Genomic DNA, 22,104 nt, shown 5'->3' on the forward strand with positions numbered 1-22,104 from the left:
TTTGGCCCCAGTGTAGGCTATACCTCAGGGACAGCTTGGTTGGACAAACAGGGGAAGCACCACTGTATGGATAAATAGCGCTTTCAGCAAGAAGCCAGTGATAAAAGACCATCAGCGCCACATTATAATCATCATTTTCTTCATTATCAACAGCAACACAACCACACAGGCGCACTCACAGATACACACCAGCAGCAGCGGCAGGGAAAAAAATGTGGTGAAGTTGGCTTTCATACCGATCCTGATAAAGCTTCTGCACAACAAGGCTAATTCTACTTCAGATTTAACTTCCAACTAAGCCAATACTAATAATAATTATAGGGCAAACAGTTTTAGCGTCAGAGTAGAGTGCGTGTAAATAGCTGGCACTGTAAACCTTTACATCCACTTCTCGAGTTTCTCACACACATAACAGCAACGATAACGATGATGTGCATTATGCCGCCTATAGTTCAGGAAGTTCTGGTAGTGTTGATGAAGCCCGGTGAATCGGTTGGAAGTAAAAATAAAAAGCAGAGCATAACAACCTAAACCACTGCCAGCGATAGAGAGCAATTCTATATTCATGAAATCATTCAAAGCGGTTTCCCTTTCAATACGATTTATCTTATTTTGATACTATGCATAATGTACAGGCTCCTATATAAATTCCGCCCATTAATATTTATGCGAGCGTACAAAGGTGAAACTTTATTCCGCAGATAAAGCGGTGGGAAGGCAGGGTTTGGTATTTCCTGCACTATGGTCGCAGTCCCGTGTGAGGGCGGGCTACTGTTATGAAATGTTATTATCTGTTGAGGCACTGCGCCTTATTACAAGTGGTATTCCATTTCTGGGCTTTAACAGACAGCAACCTTGAATCCATCATTTCCCAAACAGTTTGGTAATTTAGAGATCAGGATTTAGGAAGTATAACCTTATAGGGAAATTAAAAAAAAAAAAAAAAAAGGGGGGGGGGGGGGGGTTAAGGTACTGAGCGGGCCTGTTGCCGGATTGATTAATTATTTTGTAATTCATTAATCACTTTCAAAGGGCAAAAGGGCAACATCCTGCTACAGCAAATTGACTCCAGTCACCCCCCCCTCCCTTCCCCGTCCACCACCACCAGCACCACCTTCAACCGACCACACACACCCCCCGCGCACGCGCGCGCGCACGCACACCCATACAAGGACAAGTTCACACATAAAGTTTGGGAAGTTAAAAAAAGAAACCATGAAAAACTGGTGTTTTCAAATTCATAAATTATAATTTAATACCAAGAACAAATTTACAGCAGAATGCTTGTTTACAATAAGCTAACACAAACAAACAAGAATTGTGTTCAACTATAAACTTTCACACACACTCACATATATCACTTGCAATTAATAATAATAATAATAATAATGATAAAAAAAGTATCTATACGTTATCAATACCCTGCAGTCATATATTTTTATATATTTATATAAAAACGTGGGTCAGTTTAAACTGTTCATAATTACAATCATGTATCATTCTCTGGTCCATATGTGGCTCCGAACAGCCAAAGATCAGTGTTCAATCAGTGATCCCTTTTAATTCAACCACAACATGGTGTTTTTTTTGTGTTTTTTTTGTATGTGTGTGTTGAAGAAAAGCCTCAAAACAAGGACAAAATTGCTAGCTTCCAAACGCACACACACGCGCACGCACGCACACACACGTTCTCGCACACGCGCATGCACACCACGGCACCTGTCAGAGACCAAAAGGAGCCATAACACTAAAGTTAAAATATCAGCTCCTTTTTTTTTTTTTTTTTTTTTAGGTTTTTTCTAAATTTTTTTGTCCCCAAACCTGCTCACCCTGTTTAAGTCTGTAGCCTATTAATGAACGTCGTTTCTTTTCTTTTTCTTTTTCTGTTGCTTTAAATACAAGGGCTAGTGTACTGAATGCACAGATTATATCTATACAGTCCAAAAAAAGAGTGAAAGAAAGAGAGAAAAAACATTTACATTTATATATCAAAGGTAAAATAGGTTAGCGACCTGTGGCCATGCATTCACAGTCTAAATATACATGAAAAAGAAAACATTTGTAGTAATATGTATATACATTAAAAACATAACCTTCAGTGCTACTAGCTAAGTCTGCCACTCAATTTTGAAGACGTTGTATTACCGAGAAGGAAAAAAAAATGGCAACCACAGATTTTTCTTAATCACATATACTTTGTATGAAGGAAAAAACTTGTTGAAATGAATTGACCTATATTTACAAGAATACTGCCTCTAATCAGTTTTTTCAAGTGAAATACATGACTGGAGTTTCATATCTAATTGTGTCGTCCCCCCCCCAAAAAAAAAAAAATGTTGTAGGCCTACTTTAACATCGTTTTGATAAGAAATCACACCATGCTTGTCAGGCACTTAATGCTTGAAGTGAATAAAGGGTGACATTTCAGGGACGCTGTAATAATACTGCTATTAAACACTACTCTGGCTAGGCTTCAAACTTTTATGACCCTTGACCTCTCCAACTTTTTTTTTCTTCAAGCAAGCCAACTATGCTTTCAGTACAGTTTTCAGCTTCTGCAAAAGCTCTTAAATGCGCATGTACTGCATTTAGAGCAACCTATTTTACATACCTTTTATAACAGCAGGTCTAGGCAACTTCTAAAAATTTCCTTTTTAAGAAAAAATATTATTATTATTGTATCCAATTGGGGAACTGAAGCCAAATATTCAGAGCTGGATGAAACTAGGAAGATTATTCGCCAAATAATTAAAATCGTGTAAAGCCCTCATGTCTGTCAGCGTCAAACTAATTAATTTAAAAATTTAAGAGAGCTTATGCAGCTTTAGTTAAAAGCAGGAGTGGAAAACAAAAGTGGATCCTGTAACTTCATAGTAATAAAGAGCGAAGTGTTTCCGCTGGGTCATAAAGTTTAACATGAACTCCAAAAAAGAAAAAGAAGAAGAAAAAAAACTCCCTTTTGTCCAGATTGGTCATCCTAACAACATAAGTGCGTTTGCAGCATTAAGCCTAGATCATAAGCCTATTTTCCTATTGCTGTGGTTTTAATTCTTTTTAGAACTTTTTTTTTCTTTTTTTTCATTATTTCACCTTTTTCAAAATAAACCATTGTCTTAGAAAATAACACCACCTGTACTACAGAAATCACATAGGCCGGTTTGGAACCAGAAAGGAGGAACAAAGAAAGTACAAAACACAGCTATACATGGACACAGGACAAGTCATCTGAGAAAAGAAAATTCACGTTTCGTATTTTCCCTTTCTCCAGTTTCTCTTTTAACCCAAATTTTCATTTTTAAATGCACTTAATACTTCAAATTTCCTCACACGGATCAACAGAATCCCCTTTCCCTTTTTTTCCCTCATTTTCTTCTTTCATTAAAAAAAAGGATCGAAGCAGGTTGTTCTGCATGAACACTGGGAGCATGTATCTGCCATTTTGAAAGTTCAATGGATGTCTCAATTTTTTTTTTTTTTTTTTTTTTTTTTTGAGTAGGGGGGGAATTCAGTCATTTACGTCAATGTCTTTCTTCATGAAAGCCAGCCCCGTGTAACAGCCGGGTTTTTTTTTTATTCCTTCCACAAAAGCAGCTATAATCATTGTAGTCTCGCAGCCCCCCAACCCTACCTTTTGTTTGTTCGTCGCCTTCTTGGTTTACTGAATTGGCATGTAAGGCCAGTTAAAACTGCTCCCCGAAAGCAACATATCCCTGATGAGAGTTTCAATGGGGGTTTTACCTACCAATCGGACGAAAAATAATTGTTCTATGACCGAGGAAGAGACTGTGCGGAGGGAAGGCAAGCGGAGTAACAACTTCCCAAACCGTGTTGGCTGGTTGGGATACTGGCTCCGGACATATTCCTCCAGGGCGCACTGGGACTTCTCCTGCAAACTTTCCACATGGGCCACATCTGAGAGGCCACAAGCATCTGAGAGGGGGAAAAACAAATAAACATTAATAAAGTGTAACCTAAAGTGTTTCTCTCACTAGGAGCTTTTTCCCACTGTGGTGATACACTACAGCGAAAATTGATAGCCTGTCACATAAAAAATAAAAATAAAAAATCAATTATTTGCAGAATTAAAATCTCAACATTACATGTAAAAGTGTAGCTGAATGGTCTCAAGGCTTGATTTAATAAATATCGATTTTAAAAAAATAATAACAAATTATTATATGACAATAATACAATAACCATAGCATTACGCTAAACAAATAATGTAAGGCACCATTAACCAAAATACGCTTCCACATGCATGCCAGTTTATTTTGTTTAAACTATTTACTTTGATTTTTATTTTCTTATCTGCGTGTGTGTTTAATTTATGAAAAAGGGGATGGGGGGGGGGGGGGGGGGGGGGGGACTTGCCATCTTACAGGGGCAGATAAAAATGAGAGCCTTGCTTCCCTCGTCATATTAATTCTGTGTTACTCCTTTCGTCGCTATTATTATCTATATTTTCCCCGATAAAGCCATTTAAAAGTGAACTAAATAATTAAGCATATTCATAGTTAAAGACTGTTTCAGATGGGCCTGTGTCTTTCACAGTCAGAGGCAGTGCGAGGTAGAGAGGGGTGGGGGTGAGGGAGGAGAGAGGGAAAGACAGGGAGACCTACTGACCTTTAGTGAGCAGAGATTTAGCTCGAGAGAAAAAAAAAAAGGGCCCATAGCCTACGGAGCTGCCGTCATACTATACCATCGGAGACGCAGAATCACTATCTATGCTGCTGCATGTGGGCGGCAGCTGATGATGTGCCAAAAACGCTTGTACGCACATTGGGTAAGTTTGTAAAGTTGATGCATGACAACAACCAAACCGCCAAAGTAGCAAAGGCGTGTCACTCAGGCTACAACACACAGCTCACGTTCAAGCCTCCGGGACTCAGGTATGGAGGAGACAAATTAAGCCATCGTGGATGTATAAAGCCTTGACAGTAAAATTCAATGACATGAACTATGATTTTATTTCAGAAAGGGCTAACTAACCAGCCACCATGAGCTCACTTGAAGATTGCCACAGCTAAATGAAATAAAAAGACTGATGGCTTGCAGGTATGGTATCATTTCAAAGACATGCATTCAGTCGTCGGTGAAACCTTGTAAATCTCTTCCCTACGTGTTTTTTTTTATTTTTTCTTCTTCTCCTTTAACGGTGTAGTTAATGTAACAAAATAGCCGGGAAGTTTGGGTTATGTTTAGGTCATGACCCAGTTCTCGAGCGAGTCCAGAGACGCCCTGAATCTTAGGCGGAGAGAATATTTCTGCAAATAAAAATTAAAGCCGCCCCTCTTGTCACTGCGCAATATCACACAATGCTGTTAGACTCTCTCATTTTTGCAAATATAGGGGTGTCCGTGTTTTTTATGTATTTATTTATTTATTTATGTATTTTTTTATGGTAGCACATGTATGCCACCTAAATGACAAGGAAGCGTTGAAACCTGGGCAGTGCTTTTACTGTGTGCAAATGGGACATTAGGCTTGTCTTTCTTTTTCTATTCCCATCCCCCTCGTAGCCTGACATCATTTATATCTGTCATTTCCTACAAACAAGACGTGGGGTATACACACAATGATAAATGGCCGAAAAGCCCAAGTGTAGAAATTCATCTGCAGGCTATTTGAGTCTCCAAAAGAGTTCTAATATCTCGATTTTATGATGCCTGAAGCAATTATTGCGGAGTTATCAGTTTTATTTAACTCGAGCTTAATTTGCGGTGGGTTTTGTGTGTGTGTATGTGTGTGTCTGGGCATACTTTGCTCTGCTTTGTTGTTCATTTAAACCAAGATAGATCTGGTGTGGTCATTCCACCATTTTCATTTTATCCTTGCGCATGTGACTGATAAATCAGTTGATCAATCGAGTGATTTTATAATTGAGTAGCCTAGGGTCTGTCTGAAAGCCCTTGGCCATGAAGGCAGCATAGGTGAACGTTTAAGTACAGCGTTCATCTAATACAAGCAACAGCCTCTGGCCAGTGCTGATATATTTAGGTCAGCGTTGATTTAGCTGATGTCAGTGTGCAGGTTAGTGACATTCACACACACTGAACTTGAGTGAGCAGTCTATTGTCTTACCTGTGGTGAAGAGCACAATTGCCTTTAAGCAGCTATATTCAGCAGAGTCAACGTGCAAAGCTTTGAGCTTTTCCACTTGTTCTTGGAAGATCCTAATGTGGTCCATAAAGGCCACCACTCTGTCCGCAGACATGGGGGAGGCGTGAAGGCCAGCCGCCGCTAGGAGAGGAGCCACATGCAGGGGCATGGAGCACTGCGCGGCGTTGAGCACAAATAACTCACTCCACGTCAACCTCAGCAGAGCCACCTGGTCTGTGATCTGAAGGTCTGGAAAGAAGGGAATATTCCTGGCCCACTCCACGGCACTGAAGAGCATCCTGGCTGCTAGTTCACAAATGTTCTCGATACCCATTATGTTGTTGGGTTGCATGCACTGACTGCCATACCGGGACGTCGGGTAGGGCTCCGCTCTCAACAGAAGAGAGATATATCCGGATAAGTAGGAATGGCAGTGGAGTGGGTCTCCATTTGTCAAGGCGAACTGACCGTGGTGTGGCTGTGTGGGTGGCACCCGTCCCCTTTGCACGGCTGCAGTAAAAAGAGAAACTACAGATATTGAAGCCTGAATTCTACAAATGATCACAGACATTCTGAGCATTAAGGGTGGCTGTTAAACAGTACAGTATTTTAAAGTGCAGAAAACTGAAATCTGAACGCCAAGCTGTAAATGTTTACTAGCCTGTGCAGGATCAAAACACACACACGCACGCGCGCACACACACATATTATTACCCGAGTTTAAAAAGAGATAAGACACAGTGCCTTGATAATAAAGAGGCTGTAGTTTGAGAAACCGTACACTGAATATACATATATATATATAAATTTAAAAAACAAACAAACAGGGATGCGCTTTAAACACAATTAAGACAAGCCTCGCACATGTCTAGCTTTAAATTGTTGTTATTCAGCAACAGCAACATGAGCTGGCTGTGAAGGAACACAAAGAGGGCAAGGGAGACCTTGCATGTTTAACCCTTAACCTACTTAGCAATTCATCTCGTTTTACCCCATACACGAAGGCCTATTTTAGACTAAAATTCAGATAATTTCTCCGGGTTAGACGGAGCACGATCGTTCTTTTTTTAAACGCACGCTAATGTCCAGCTTAAGACACAGAGAACAAGGCAAGCGGCAAGATGTGGAGATGTAGCCAGAACACGCTATCTCTTAATTCGCCACTCGCCATAATAGCGCAGAGGGCTATTGTATCATAAATTCAACACAGATGTATCTCTACGGCAGTCACGGTATCACATTATATTCGGCAGCTTCAGTTTGGCCACGGGTGGGCTCGTATTTGTCAAATGCAGAGCTATAACGCACTGGCGCTAGACACTGTAATGCATGGCTAAAAGGAACATCCGGAGAGCCCCGTCTCGACCACAGGCAGAGAGCGGCTCCATTGCGTGCTCCAGCCGCACAGCCTTGGAGGGAATAGTCGGGAAAGGAAACATGCTGTGGGGGCGACATGATATGGTTCGATGTCTAAAACCTACAAACGCACAAACACACACATGGATAAGAGAACAAAAAATCCCAATACCTTCCCGTCTCATGCCGACTTTAAGGCATTTTTTGAGGCGGCAGTACTGACACTGATTGCGGTGGTGTTGGTCGATTGGACAATTCCTGTTGGCACGGCATGTGTAAGTGAGGTTCCGTCGTACGCTCCGTTTGAAGAAGCTCTTGCACCCCTCGCAAGTAAACTGGCCATAGTGTTTGCCACTAGATTTATCCCCACAGACCACGCATTCAATGTGCTGTGACTGTTTCTCCGACTGCTGCGACGTCTGGTTCGTCGGCGTGGACTGTGTGTTGTTCGGGGGTCCTTGGACCGGAGTCTGAGGGGTCGGAGGGGCGACCTGAGAGGCTGTCAAATTCAACTGGCCTGCTTGAGGTGTGGGAAGAGATAGTCCTCCTTGGGTTTGCGAGGAAAGGGTGCCTTGGGTGTCAGCCACATCGTCCTGGGAGCCTCTCCACACTACCATTGCCATATCTATCAGTCAACGTAAAGAAACTTTTTGTCTGCCGTTTTGGTGTCGCGGTGAATAATGTCTCAAGGAAACGCGGTAAACTGTGATTAACAGTCGGACACACAAAATGCCAGATCTAGCCTACGCTGAATCCAGTCTGAATCTCCCGAAAACTGTCGATTTATTGCTGTTGGAGACGTTGCCGAAGCACGTTTTCAAAACTGATGCGATGGCGAGCTGAGTCGCTGCCTTGCGCTTAAAGGCCAAGTCCAGGGGCGCTTACAGTCAGCCATCCAGTACACCCATCAATGGGAAAAGGTGGGTTAAATATTCAAAAATAACCAACCGAGGTAGCATGGGCTAGTCAGTGGATGATGGAGCAGGTTGATAAGACCGTGCTCGCAGCAGCATAAAACAATTAGTGAGCACACTGTAGCAGCTACTATCAAGTTCCAGCACAAGTCTTGGAGAAAATCACCAACTGGGTAAAAAAACAGAAAAGAAAAAAACTGCGTCTTCTTCCTTTTCTCCTTGTGAGGTAGCGCCAGCAAGCGCGCAGCTGAAGCCAATGTTTTGAGAGCTTGGAATATGAAGACAACTCTTCCCCAAAAAAGCGAAAGCACTAAAACAAAAAACATAAAAAAACAAGGATCACAACCTACAAACCTCCTCCGTGCACTGAAAAATAATAGGAAAAAGGAGAAGAGAATCAAAGTGATCAAATATGTTAAAAAGGCGGAGGTTAGGAAGTGATTTGCGATTGGTAGGAGCCGGGCTGGCAGAATGCTTTCTCTCTGATCAGCTCACTGAGCTCTCTATATAGTGAACTTTGACACGACTGCTGCAACTTAGCACACGTTACCATGGAGATCTGCTGCCATATAAGGAAGGAGAGTGTGTTTGACTGGTCAGAGCTCAGGGACCTCCCCCTGAACCCCATTGGCTAGTCGGCACTTGTGCTACTTGGTACCTTGCCAGAGCCAGCATGGAGGTCGAGAGGGCCGCTTGGTCCTAAAAAGAGACGTTTTCGGAGAGAGTATTCACTGATAGTCACTCAAATCACCCAGACTATAAGGTATACTCACATGCAGCCTGGTAAAGCTTTAGCAATTTCAAGTGGGGAAAAAAGGAAAATATCAATAATTCAATGCAGTGCATCATGTCGCGCTACAGTATATCCGGTAACCCTATAACAAGCTGAAATATAAAAGAAGATAGGATTTTTTTCTCTTTTCTTTTTTTTCTTATCCCTGAGACACAGATGCACCTTCTTGGCATGACCTGTGTTCATTACAGTCTTGATCCTTTAGGTATGTGGATATAAAGACAGACTCCACTGCTGAATGAATGAAAAAACAACACACAAAAGAAACAAAAAAAAGGCTGTGTGATGGGCTACGTTAATTTAAGACTGGTGATGCTGTTACCTAGACCAAATAACATGTTTATTATTATTGATAATAAATGCATATAAAAAAATCAAAACAAGTGTAGGCTTCGATTTGTCTTTCCATGCACACTGTAAAACCAGACACTGAATAAGGTCGCTCCCCATTTAAAGAAGAAGAGAAGAAAACGCCACCTGGATTTCTTTATTTCTCATTTTAAACAAACCTCTATATTTCTACGAGGCTAATAGTACATATTAGTGCTTTCCAATCGTACCAGGTGCTACACATCACAATCCACATGTCTCGTGAAATTGTCGCTATCGCCTGGTGAAATCATCCCACAGCTCGCCGTTGCCTAACAAAAAAATCCCGCAAGCCACAAATATTAATCATCTGCATGGTCAGGAGGTCCAAAAGCATGATTTCTCCAAAGACAGTTTTGTCTGTATATGTGGTCAGAGCTTGAGACGACTACAGCTTTAAATGCGGAGCACAATTAAAATGTCACTCGAGGTCAAAGGCCATGCCCTTCACTTTAAGGCTAGGGTGAAAGCAGAGTCCCCGTATTGACACACCACACAAAAACGATACCTTAATACTTGTCGGATTTTTGCTCACTAAAATAAATAAAATAAAAACATCTTATTTTAATGACGATAAGAAACAAAGTAAACGATGCTGTGTTTGTAACAAGGGGGAGAATGGCTGTGCCCACATGGTTAATAATAATAATAATAATAATAATATATTATATTGATATTTGTGTGTATTTGAACGGGGCTGATTTACTTTCACCGTGGCCTGAGGCTATCAAACTTGAACTGCAGGTAAAACTTTACAGAGCCCTCCAGATGAACCTACAGCCCGGTCACTGTGTTAGCCTGTAGAGAGAGCAGCAGCATGCATGCATTGTCCCAGGATCTATTACAGTATATGGGTGCCCCCTAGCGTATGAATTCTTTTTGCTTCAAATAAGATTCAATTTAGAGGAGCCGTCGGACACGGAAACCGATTCAGTCTGCTCTCTCGCATCGACCAAACTAACGAGCACCATTTTAAACTGATGACTGTTTGTTTAAATTCTGTTTTACATGACTTGGACGGCAAACCTTTGAGAGTTGCCAAAGTTGGATTTACTTTTTGCCACTTCAGGCAGTCCCAGCGGTGGTATATAGACCAATTGTGTCTTTATTCTAGAACAAATTAGCCGATTATATTTTGTCTGCATTACTATTTTGTCGGTTTTGTTTACAGATCCCGTGAACATGGAAAGTCTGTAAATAAAATACCCCGCAAGGTACTGGCTTATCGAGGACCCAGTTTTGCTTCAAATGGTAAGTATGCGATTTGTATGCTTTATTATGATAAATCAGCAATGTTGCAATGCTTTATCCTTCTGCTCACAATTAAATCTCATATTAAATAGGCTCATCTCTTCAAATAAAAGACGTGTGCTGCAGACGGAGCATAACGTAGACTACATATATACGATGCTTCTACAATGCGCACTGACTACGGACGACTCCGTCAGTCATCTCTGCCTATTATCGCAGCGTTAATTTATATGACGAATCGCATCAAGCCCAACTAGTTTGCAAACACCCATTCATAAAGTTACCCGATAGTGATAGTGAGGCAGGAGGCTGTATTCTTATAGTAACAAACCTACCAAATGCATATGTTGCTGATTCGTCCGTAGCGGGATGCATCTTCTCTCTTATTCAGAATATATTTAGTCTTCTCTTTTTCGACACAGTGCTCAGACTGAAGCTGGCAAAGCTTCCTCTCCAACAGACGGGATCAGACACAAAAAGCACGCTGTTTATTGGAAAATTGCAATGTCTGATCATGCAAAAACTTTGGAGAGCCAAAACAAACAACTGATTCACGTCATGTGTTGTTAGGCGAGAGACTGGAAATATAAGTTGACGTGTCGTCCGAGCAGAATATCATTTGATTGCCTCTGGAAATGATAAGTAAGCTTTACAGCAGGCAGAGAGAGAGAGAGAGAGAGATCCTGTGCGCCTTTTTCTCTCCTACAGTAATATGGCCAAAACGCGCTCGTACGCGGCTGCTTTGTGTGGGCTATTGAGGCGAGAGGGAGGGGGTGAAGTCAGAACAGACACCTGTCTTTAAGTATGGCGAGCAATCTTTATGAGATTTTGCATATTAGGAAATATATGGAGAAAGCAAGCCAAGACGCAATATCAGCCAAGCTATTATTAAACACGTAAAAATTAATTTAGCATAAATAATTTAATAAATGCTCTAACTTTATCCTACAAAATGCTAATACATGAGTTATTATTATTATTATTATTATTATTATTATTATTATTATTATTATTATTATTATTATTATTAAGAAATATCAGTAATGACATAAGAGGGTAATTAACCTTTTAGCAGATACTCCTTTAGCATGTATGCATCAGGCAGATAGTAGGAAAGCCTATATATAAATTATGACTGCCCAATGAACCACGCGTAAATATGCACAGAAATTTGCGCACTATTTTCTTAACGCATAAACGTTCCCACAGCAGCACAACTGCTTAACTATTAGACCCCCCACTTCAAAACTCTTGTCCTGCAGTTTTTCTTAATTCGCGGATTAAAAAGTTTCCTGTGTGATTTGTACTGGTTCTCCTTTTCAAGCAGAGGATAAAAGCAGTGTATGCTCAGCAAGCCTGCATGCACATAACAATTGCGCTGCCCAACGGGATCAGTATCGATTAAGAGGAGACAGAGGATGTCGCCTGCACTAAATATTTACTGATCACAGACAAATAGCTAGATCTTTAACGATTTCCCATGCTCTGACAGGGAGAAAGGACTAAATCACTTTATTATTGTTAGTAAAACAAAGCACAGTCTCTGGAACACGGGACTGGAGATGTGCTGATTGGAATGATTGCAGTTAAATTAATCGATAGCGAGATAGACAATTCTTGAGATTTACGGGCGTGCGAAGGAAAAGCTTTCCCTCCAATATCAGGTTAAACTGGGAAGTGCGCTCCGACGTGATTATATTCTGTAAAACGTTATAGACATATACTAAAAACCGAATGTAGTTAAAAAAAAATTTTTAAATTCCTACAAATATGCTTTTAAAACGCACCAAGATCTAAAAAAAAGAAAATTGAACTGCTGACGGCCAAAGAGCTCTCTCACACTTGTGCTAAATGTCAAAAATGAAAAAAAAAAAAAAAGAAGAAGTTGACTTTAATCTTCCTCCACCAAGTCCTTCATGCAGATAGAGGGATACTGACCCGGAGGTCTCCAAGTTCCCGGCCTGATTAACCCTTCCAGACCCAAGCAGGAGCAAAGGTTAAGCAGGCTAATCAACTTCAAGAGTCTGATTGAATTAGATGACAGTGTGGAATCAAGACAGAAACTAAACTGTGCCACTTAAAAAACACCCCGAAGAGAGATATTGGTCATATTTTTGCCCACTGACGCAATCTAAATCAAAATATCGTAAATGAAGAAAGAATTTCAGATAACTTATAAGCTGATTATTTTCTAGTTAAAAAGGCAGCACGTCAAAAAAAGATTACAAGCATAACACACACATTAGTATAAAAACAAAACAAAGAGCCAAAAAAACTTAACACCTCCAAATTGTTTCTCCTTCATTTGATTATGGTGGATGTGTCCCATATTTCATGGGACTTTCATCTGTTGCACTGAATATCAATCAGTACCTTTTACCTCCGGTAAAGGTTGACTCTTTGGAATGGTAGGTCTTTGTGATATTATGGGTAGGGGAAAAAGAAACAAACCAAATATTCAAATTTTTTATTTTTTTTACCAACATTATTACAGGACCAAAGAACAAAAAGGCAGCATAAGAAAAGTAGCATGATGTAGGGATATTTTAAAGTTTACATTTTTATGATAAATAAACAAACTTAACTTAATTATATCATTAATATAGAATTTGTTTTATTTTATTTTATTTTTTGGCTTTTATCCTGACCAGACGTACACTGTAGTTTATTTTGATATGAATATTTTAATGGTTATATTGCTCTAAACAGGGATTTTGTAAGGTTTAAAGACTACTGTGCTTGTTTTTCTGATGTAAATGTAATTTTAATTTAGTCACAAAAAACAGCATTCCACTACCTCCAGTAACAGCGCTTTATTATAAATGTGGTATGTGTGCAAGCAAGTTGACGGCATACGCGTGCAGGCAGTATAAAAGCATTTAGCTATGTGGAGTGTGAGGAAAAAAGGTGTGTTTTAAAGTGTGTTCGTATAAGCAGCCATGCATGTTTCAATTGAAAACCTTACATAGAGTTCATTCAGCGGCGTGGATCACTTTCTCTCTGTCTGCTTGCCCCAAGGGCCACTATCTAAAAAGGCAATAGATCCCAGATAGCTCACTGTGTTCAATTTGCCAATGACAGATTATAGTGCCAGTTTAAACAGATAGGGATCAATTTGTCTCAATGAATTCTTTAGGCTGACTGCCAGCATGCTCTTAATGTATTTGTAAATGCTTTTGGTTTGAATCATTGCTGTTAGGTTTAAAGTGATCAAAACTGTAGAGAGAGAAAGATGAGTGTTGTAAGCGATGTGTTGTTTTGGCTGCTAAAGACTGCATAGATGGAGCATGCATGATGATTACTTCAGGCAGCAGCATTGTAGCAGCAATGACCAGAGGGTCAATGGTTTAACTCCAAGGACTCGCTGGGAAAGTCTGGGTAGGGGAATTGTGTGATAAGTGCTCTCTAACCCCCAGAAACTGCTGCTGAAGTGCCCATCGGCCAAGCAGATTAAATCCCATCTGTCCCAGTGGAGCTGTACGGTGACCATCAGTACAACAGTGCAGTTGTACCAGGCACTTGTGATATGTGTCTCTTTGAGCCCCTCACTTTTCCTTTTGAAAGAGAAGAGTGGGCAGTCCGCTTGCTTCACACTTTTTTTTTCATGCACTCAGAGAGAAAAAGTTTGGGAGAAGAAAGAAGAGAGAAAGTCGTAGCAGCATTCAGTCTCGAGCCAGACGTGGCTCACATGTGGCCCCAAAGGCAGCAGACAGTGTATTGAATTACTGTAACTCAAGGTGTAATGTGGTAGCAGTGGGGGATATGTAAAAACTACACAAACGGATGTAGTGGAGGCTTACTTCAGCTTCAGCTTACCGTTACAGCTATTCAGTGTTAAAGTGTGTTGTTTCTGTTCTTGAAGGTCATTTACAGTCATTTATAGCTATAACAGCAGCTTACGTTCTCAAGTGATAATCAGCCAGTATTTGATTAACCAATTATTTCAAACTGCTTCTGTTTTAAAAGCCTTGTATCTCCAGTTTAGTGATTTTCGTATATGTTCCTTCCTTCCTGAATAACTTTACTGTTTGTAGCATGAGGTCTCGCATTTGTGAGATCTCGGAAATACACAGTTTTTATGTGATGGTCTACCACGTAAAGTTATGAGATAACCAGTTAAGCATTAATGTTTTATATGTTAGTCAAGAAGTTAATTAAATAGTATTGTGTATAATATCAATTTGCAACATTTACCACTAATAAAGTTTTAAGATATGAGCTGTGTTTTGACTGCTTTTCTCTTTATAGCACCTACTGTATCATACATGTTAAGAATGAGGTTTTCCAGTTTTACTGTGATTGTTTGCCTTAAATGTATAAGCTATCAGTGTCTTGCTCTAGTAATTTGGCAGGATGCTTGGTTTTTTGGTGCTTTTAAGGTGCTAACGATGCTCACTGAAATTAAGATAATAAAGTCCTATTCATTTTATATTTGAATGATATTCCTGTGGCATTAATGTAAAAAACAATTACAATATCCTATACGCATCTCTGGTAATTTAATGATTAGGAGTAAGGTACAAATTAAGGAACGTTTTGATTATCCAACTACAGCTTCTGCAGTTTTACCCTAAGTTTCAAAACTGAGAAGCATTTGTCAGTTTTGAGATTTATGTGACTTGCAGGGTTTCAACACAGTCGCACATAAGCTGTAGCTGTGCAATATAACTTGGACCACTTTTGAACACAAGAAATGCAGACTGAGAAATCAATCCAGAGTAAATGTTCTGTCATCAAAATGCACGTCATTGTAAAAGCACTGCAGTCACTGATACTGTAACTATGACCAAAACCAGCAGTCCATGAATATCGACAATTTTAACCACATCTCCACAGACACATATTCAGCATTTGTTACCAAAACATGTTCTATAATAGCAAATATTGCAATGCAATTTTTTTAAAGTCACATTTAATCCACATTTGTTCAGTGGTCTATAAGGGAGGGAATAAACGCAAGATGGAACGTGAGTGGGATCTGGAAAGACCTCCACATCCGTAATGACTCGACATAAGAAGAAGAAAATTTCATGACTTTGAGAGTGAAAGCCATTTGAAACCAAAAATCACGCATTGTTTGTCTCAGTTACTTTATCTTCACACGAGGACATACAGGAGTTACTTTTAGCTTTATTTTAGAACGTGAGCCGCAACACTTACTGAGTTGAATATTAGAGTTGTTTTTCTCACAATAAATTGAGAGGGGAGTTGTAAAAATGTTGTGATAATGTGCAGAGGTTGAAAAAAATGTCTTATTGTGATCTGAAATATATGTTGAACAGTGTGTATTTGATATACAAAGTTTTTAGATCAGTGTGTAGCAACTATATTTCGCCACTTCTTATTCGCTAATGTATGAAGGTTAGGATTAGCATTTTGTTATTAATGCAAACTCTTGAACATACTACTAGAAGTCACAAAACACTAAATGAATTCAGTATGTAGTACTTCAAGCTGTGCAGTAGCGGGATGATTGCCCAAAGGTAAAAGTGCATCTTCTAAATGTGAACTGTGAAAATAAACGAGCAAACAACTGTAATGTTAAACAAACTGACTGAAAATAACTATAGAAATAAAAACTCTAAATGCCTGAAGATATCACAAATTCTATTCATGTGTTTTTGTTTTGTTTGTAATTGTCATGAGTAATCTGTCCTTTTGTATGTAAAAGTATAAGAACACGGACAGGAGGTGTAACTATTGTTGCTTTCTGGCATGTTTTAGTGTGACAAAATTAAACACCTGATGCTGACAGCATTGTCTTTGACATCCCTCAGTTATATATTTTTTAAACAAGTAAGATAATTTAATTCATTGTATTTTTTTTAATACCAAGATGGCTTTTGGTTATATCATGGTAACTAGGCTACCCTAATTATCAGACCCTCAAATTAAGCGGCACCACAGACAATGGCGTTGCTTCAGCAACATCCCCCCTAAATTATAATGATTTATGAGAGAATCATTTAGATAACTGCCACTGTGAAACCTTGATTATTTTGTATCCTTAGGCTAAGACAGTCCTGTGTTTCATTATTTTGATTGTATTCAAACAGCATAAGTGCATTTTTATACTTTATATATCCACAGATAGCTTATTTAACAATTTTACATTTTGTAATTTGACAAATTATAATCCCGAAAAACAACAACTAACCACTACAGATTCATAGTATTAAGACTTTGGTGCATTTTACAGTCTGAAATGTGACTTGTGTTTAATTCAGCAATATTCAACAGGTACAGGAAATAATTATAGAAATAAAACACAGCTCTGAAACCAAGATGCTGGTGAACCAACACAAAACACTTGTGACTTAATCAGCTTTGGTGAATCACAGTCAGAGATGCATCTGTTTGCGGATCAATCGACAGGCGTAACAGAGCTGTAAACAACAATGGTGGCTGCAGAGCGAGTCTGTGCAGCCATAACGTCTGGCACACAGGAACTGGAAAGCAAGAAAGCAAACAGAGAACAAAAATGAACTTATTAGCTAAGTGTAAATACCAAAAAGACGAGAGCTATTGCGTGATCACCACTGTCTTTATACCAAAAACAAATGTTATAAACTGGTGTAATTTCCATGACAACAGCTAGCACAGGAGTGTGTGTCCTCAGGCAAAACAGTAGAAAAAAAAAACGAAAAGCGGTGGCCACACACGTCTTGTCGTGTATGTGTGGGGAAGCCTCATCTGGCTTGCAAAGGAGAAGTATCAGCAGGAAAAAAACAACAACACAAATATGTCTTGAAGCCAACAGCAAAAACCTTCAGCTGGTGCCCATTAAATTACTAATTGAGTAAAGAAAGGCTCAGGGCAGTCCTGTACTGGTACTGAGGTGGTAACTTAAGTTCATAGTTAGCAGTAGGAAATCATCACAATATTGAGTCGAACCCTTCTTTCTTTTGAATTTACAATTCTGTCATCTCACAGCTTTAAAAATTCATCTCTGAATCCTACGCATTTCTCATGTCACTACAATATTCCAGCTTCTGTGATTTCAAGAGGAATTTCCAAATTTTACTTGGCTTTACCTCATTAGTAAAGCAGATGAAAAGGCCAGGCAACCAAATATAGTTTACCCATATTGTGTAGTTAATGGCAGTCAGCTTGGTACTGTACAGAGGTGCTTTAGCACTGTGCCTAGCAGCAACAATCCTCCTGGCTGTTTGGCCTTGGATAATATAACAACTTACTTTTGAAATAGATTCTTCAATTGAACAAGCTTTTAGTAGCTTTCAATTAACACAATAACTTCTATTCATTTACTTTTTTTGAACAGGTGTGCACTATGAACTATGCTTTTGTATGCTTATTTTTTTAATTCACTGTTTAAAAGATAAAGCCCTAACAAACAGCGGTACATCTCATAGCTACGTGCTCTTTGGCACACACCGCCTCACATATTTACTTGTTTAGTCTCTACAATACAATCAGGTATATTCTGATGCTTCAGTAATTTCCCGTCTCCCATTCACTCTTTTTTTAGCCATAGTGCCATTAACTATAATGGTGTTGGTAATAATCTTTTACACAGAGGATTTTTAGCTTCTCAGACAGACTGCTCTACAGTGTTAACTAATACTAACTCTTGGCTCCGTTTTTGATCCAGATTTCCCCGCATGAATGAAACAGTAGTAAAGCTTAGCTTGTTAAAAAGAGTGTGACTGATCTCTTCCAGGAAACATACAGTAGGGGGACAAATCTGTACAGTCAGGTTGAATAACTGGCATGGCAATGAGCCCACAATGCAAGGATTAGATCCTTTAAAACGAAAACTCTGAAGCAAAATGACATCATCGTGTATATTGGCTGGAATTCGTTTCTCGTATGAGAGAAAGCTACTTTTGGGGGGTTTGAATAGAAACAACTATAGGCAATTTACACATCAATAAATTTTGCTTTTCTATTTAAAAAAACTATTTGGGGAAAAATAAATATGCATTTTCACTGTACATACTGTAAGTCTTTTTCTATATATCCCTCATATGTTATTTACACTCTCTGTGCAGATTCTCAGCCAGGATTAAAACTATGGTGTGATATTTGTCACCTTTATCACATGATACACACAATATAAACACCTCGCCTTACTTCTGAACTTGCTCTGCCCGTATTAAACTGCAGTGATAAAACAGTGGTCTACAAGAAAAATGCCAGTTTATTTAAATACCATATTGTTTGCAGCGCAAGGTGAAAATAATACCATAAACTATAAGGCTGCCCATAATAATATGGGTTCACACAGCCAGGCTGCGAGGGGGGGAAAAAAAGAGAAAAAAAAGTAAGGCTTGTTTCATCAAGCTAATTGCCTGTTTGTGAGCAAGAGCAAACTTTTCTACCACCACTCTATTATGGAAGCTCTTTCTTAATCATAAATAGAGCCCTTGTATCCCAGAGGGACTTGCTATTCTAATTTACAATTGAACTAAAGACCAAAGCTATCAATCTTTCACAGACACTTTATTTCTGCCCCCCTTTCTCTCTTGTAATTGTGGTGACATAACCATAAACAACAGAGAAAATGCTGCTGTGACTGATCTGTGGAAACGACAGCATTAACACACGAGTTGCACATAAGCACAGCCACTCACCACATGCATGGTTTTGAGCGCACACACCAAGGTGCAGTCAGCAGTTAGTGCATGCAGTGGATAGCGACGCACACTTTCAGAACCTCCCACTGGCTCGTGGAGATCAAACTGGCCTGGATGGGGAAATTTGGATATGTTAAACAAAGTCTTGATACCACTTTATAACAAGGAAATCTTGATACATTTTTTATTGTAATTAAAGAAATTATTTAATTTGCAACTGCTTATAAAGTTATATTATTGGTAATTTATCATTGCGAGGCTGTGAAAAATCATGCTTTCCAGTATTTACACAATTTATAAAACAATACTATTATTGGTGAGGTCCCTGAGAAGCTATAAAAGTCTAAAGATGCTAATTATACTATATCATTATAGCCACATTCTTACATTTCTTACAACCCCAAACTGTTAAAGCTGTTTATAAACTCACTGTGTCCAGCAAACATTCTTTTCCCCAGCCTGACAACCCAAACACTGCTCTCATTGTCTTACAGCAGACATTATTAAATGAATTATTAAACAACATTGAGAAAACAATTAGCCACAATTTCTAAACACGTTATATAAGGTTCCTTATCAGAAATGGACGCCGAGGTGTAACATATCATGTTAAATACATGATTTAAATGTAGTGTGGGCAAGTGTGGGCTGTGGTGAAGGCAACAAAGGAAACTCGATATTATAGCTTTACATCTACAACAAAAGCACAAGAAGTTCTCATGCTGTCATCGTGCTAGTGTAGCGTCTCGGACACATTCCTGCTGACAGTGGCAATGCAGTGTCACCACCGCCGCACCGTGTCCCGTGATGCCTTTAATGATGAGTCTTTTCATTAATGAGTTAATACAAAAACTCTCAATGTCATCAGTAAAGATAAGAGGGAAGAAAGCGCTGCATTGTACACATAATGACAGGCTCCCTGCCTGCCCCTGAGATGTCACGGGTCAGCCATGTTAAGAATGTGTGTGCCCAATCATCCACTGATCTTTATCTGGTGGGCCTGCAGCTAACCATGACATGGGCCCAATCAGGGGTGCTGATGAATGGACAAAGAGACCCTTGAATTGTTGAAGCTGCCACATGACTGCTTCTCTACTAAATCACGATGACATTAGCAATCAATATAGCAATTACTGAACAAGATATTAAACATGTTCTTTAAAGCAATGATCTATACAAACTATACTGTACACTTTAAGAAGTTTTAAAGTTTTGTGTAAATTACAACATTTTTGGCATATGCTTTGGTAATCTGCAAGTTCATATACTGGCACCCGGGTTCAAAATGACAGATTTAAAGGCAGAAAAAAAGCAAAACACCACAAATAACTGATCCAACTTTGGGATTACACCGTTCCTCTTAACACAGTTCTCGGCTAACGACATACAAATTGACAAATTAGTACCTTAGATGGCTTTGGATGTCATAATGAGGTGGAATATAAAAGGCTGAAGAGATAAATTCCAGACATCACTGACATCATAAAACCTGACAAATTGTAATAACAGACTGTGTAATCCACACCACTGCCATTCTCATCTCTTCAAGCTTTCCCTGACACCGTCATAGTCTCAGATTCAAGTCTGCAGCCAGGTTTAGACAAAAAACCTATCCGGTCCAGTGACATTTGTCTCGTACTACATTATCTGAAATCAAACGCTCTATTCCACTCCCACCGTTCCATATAGAACAATCAGTCCGGCCCTAATGTGGGAATGTCTGTAATCCTCACAAAAGGACGCTGACATTTATACCCAGCAGAAATGAATTAGACAGGGCCTGGATTCCTCCAGTGGCTTTGTGCATGCTACACTAGACTGGGTGGATAGATAATGACACTTTATTACAGGGTCATTATGGCAGGTAGCTCTCATTGATGAAAAGGCAGATCTAGTCAACACAGGCAGCTGTGAGACAGGTGACCCGGCATGTTAACAAATATGGCAAATGGGCATTATAGGAATAATGAATTCAAAAGAAGCTCTGGGGACAGATAAACATAATAGCAGGAGTCATCTAAGGATTGCCAGGAAAGATACACATCTTATGACTGGTTTAAAGAAGTATTCTTAACTATTATGGCCTTGCTTTCCCACAGGTTTGGAAGGTGAGAAGGGGATCAACGAACCTTCATAACTCAAGTTTAGGGAAATTATTTACATATATGCTCTGTTTACTACTAGTAATTTTTATCTTATTGTATATTTTTATTCTATTTTATTCTACTGTATATAGTATATTATTTTATTCTATTCTGTACAGCTGTGTACTGTATTTATTCTTATTGTATTCTAATTTTTGCGTCATAACTTTTGCACTGTCCACTTCCTGCTGTGACAAAACAAATTTCCCACGTGTGGGACTAATAAAGGTTATCTTATCTTATCTTATCTTATCTTATCTTATCTTATCTTATCTTATCTTATCTTAAATCCAATACTCTGAGTTCTGAGGAAATCTGTCAAATTCACTGCAAGTCCATTAGATTTTTGCAATTTATTAAAACAGTAAAGTGAAGCAGACAAATTACTATTTTAGACCCCTTATAATTGTCAGCAGAAAAAAAGTAACTCAACTTCAGTTCAGTGTCAGTGCACCTATTTCACTCAAGGATGTGTGATAAGAAAATCACTGATCGCAGTGCAGTCACAACCATCACTCCAGCCCTTGTTGAGTAATTGTCAAAAAATCATTAAAGGTTATTACTTCACAGAAAGTTATTGT

At 39.2% G+C, this 22,104-nt stretch overlaps 1 protein-coding gene and 1 long non-coding RNA gene across 3 annotated transcripts; one reads left to right on the forward strand and one right to left on the reverse strand.

Moving 5' to 3' along the window:
- Positions 1-1,227: 1,227 nt before the first annotated feature.
- nr2f2 (nuclear receptor subfamily 2, group F, member 2) lies at positions 1,228-8,907 on the reverse strand. 2 transcript variants are annotated; one of them, XM_085461754.1, is made up of 3 exons: positions 7,628-8,907; positions 6,082-6,627; positions 1,228-3,930 (listed from the first exon to the last, which is right to left on the reverse strand). In XM_085461754.1, exons 1-3 carry the CDS (start codon positions 8,076-8,078, stop codon positions 3,656-3,658), a joined length of 1,272 nt encoding a protein of 423 aa, XP_085317880.1. In that variant the 5' UTR covers positions 8,079-8,907; the 3' UTR covers positions 1,228-3,655. The 2 variants fall into 2 exon arrangements, with proteins under 2 accessions (XP_085317880.1, XP_085317881.1); XM_085461755.1 differs by having other exon boundaries at positions 6,082-6,609; positions 7,628-8,906.
- A 1,538-nt stretch (positions 8,908-10,445) lies between these two features.
- On the forward strand, positions 10,446-16,536 carry LOC146704537 (uncharacterized). The gene is made up of 2 exons (XR_014921181.1): positions 10,446-10,615; positions 10,703-16,536. It is a non-coding gene; the product is annotated as an uncharacterized LOC146704537 (long non-coding RNA).
- Positions 16,537-22,104: the final 5,568 nt, after the last annotated feature.

This window comes from Copadichromis virginalis, linkage group LG7 (genome assembly GCF_057382275.1).
Source record: "Copadichromis virginalis isolate Kocher_CV1m ecotype Utaka linkage group LG7, C_Virginalis_male_GT1.1, whole genome shotgun sequence".
In the NCBI taxonomy this organism is placed as follows: domain Eukaryota; kingdom Metazoa; phylum Chordata; class Actinopteri; order Cichliformes; family Cichlidae; genus Copadichromis; species Copadichromis virginalis.

Coding starts and splice junctions, on each gene's coding strand:
- nr2f2 (XM_085461754.1), bottom strand. CDS start 8,078: ATGGCAATGGTAGTGTGGAGAGGCTCCCAGGACGATGTGGCTGACACC. Junction 6,628..7,627: donor AGTCGGCATGAGACGGGAAG/GTATTGGGATTT, acceptor CAATATCTGTAG/TTTCTCTTTTTACTGCAGCC. Junction 3,931..6,081: donor AATTGTGCTCTTCACCACAG/GTAAGACAATAG, acceptor TCCCCCTCTCAG/ATGCTTGTGGCCTCTCAGAT.